At 52.8% G+C, this 301-nt stretch overlaps 1 protein-coding gene across 1 annotated transcript; it reads right to left on the bottom strand.

Annotated features, from left to right (window-relative positions):
- On the bottom strand, positions 1–232 carry CSUI_005604 (gmc oxidoreductase; the record flags this gene model as incomplete). The annotated part of the gene is made up of 1 exon (XM_068065775.1): positions 1–232. A coding segment is annotated over one exon (228 nt), but the record flags the coding sequence as incomplete, so codon positions are not given.
- Between the last annotated feature and the right edge of the window lie 69 nt (positions 233–301).

Genomic DNA, 301 nt, shown 5'->3' on the forward strand with positions numbered 1-301 from the left:
TCGCAGTCAGGTCCTAGGGGGTTTATCCCAACGACATCGGAGACCCGAGGAGAAGAGAATTTAGCGTATTGCTTTCTCGTGACAAAGACGCCTACAGGGACGGCTATGCGATCGATGAAGTTGCTCCCGAGTTGCGGAACGGAATGCACTAAACTGAGCCCGAGCTTCTCGATTTGTTCTGCAGGCCCTACTCCAGAGTTGAAGAGCGTGACGGGTGTATATACAGCTCCAGCAGATAAAACGATTTCCCCGCCTTCTTTGACGCATGCATGAAATGTGGGAGGATGGCGAGCACGAGCAG

This window comes from Cystoisospora suis, assembly GCF_002600585.1.
Source record: "Cystoisospora suis strain Wien I chromosome Unknown contig_2718, whole genome shotgun sequence".
Classification (NCBI taxonomy): Eukaryota; Apicomplexa; class Conoidasida; order Eucoccidiorida; family Sarcocystidae; genus Cystoisospora; species Cystoisospora suis.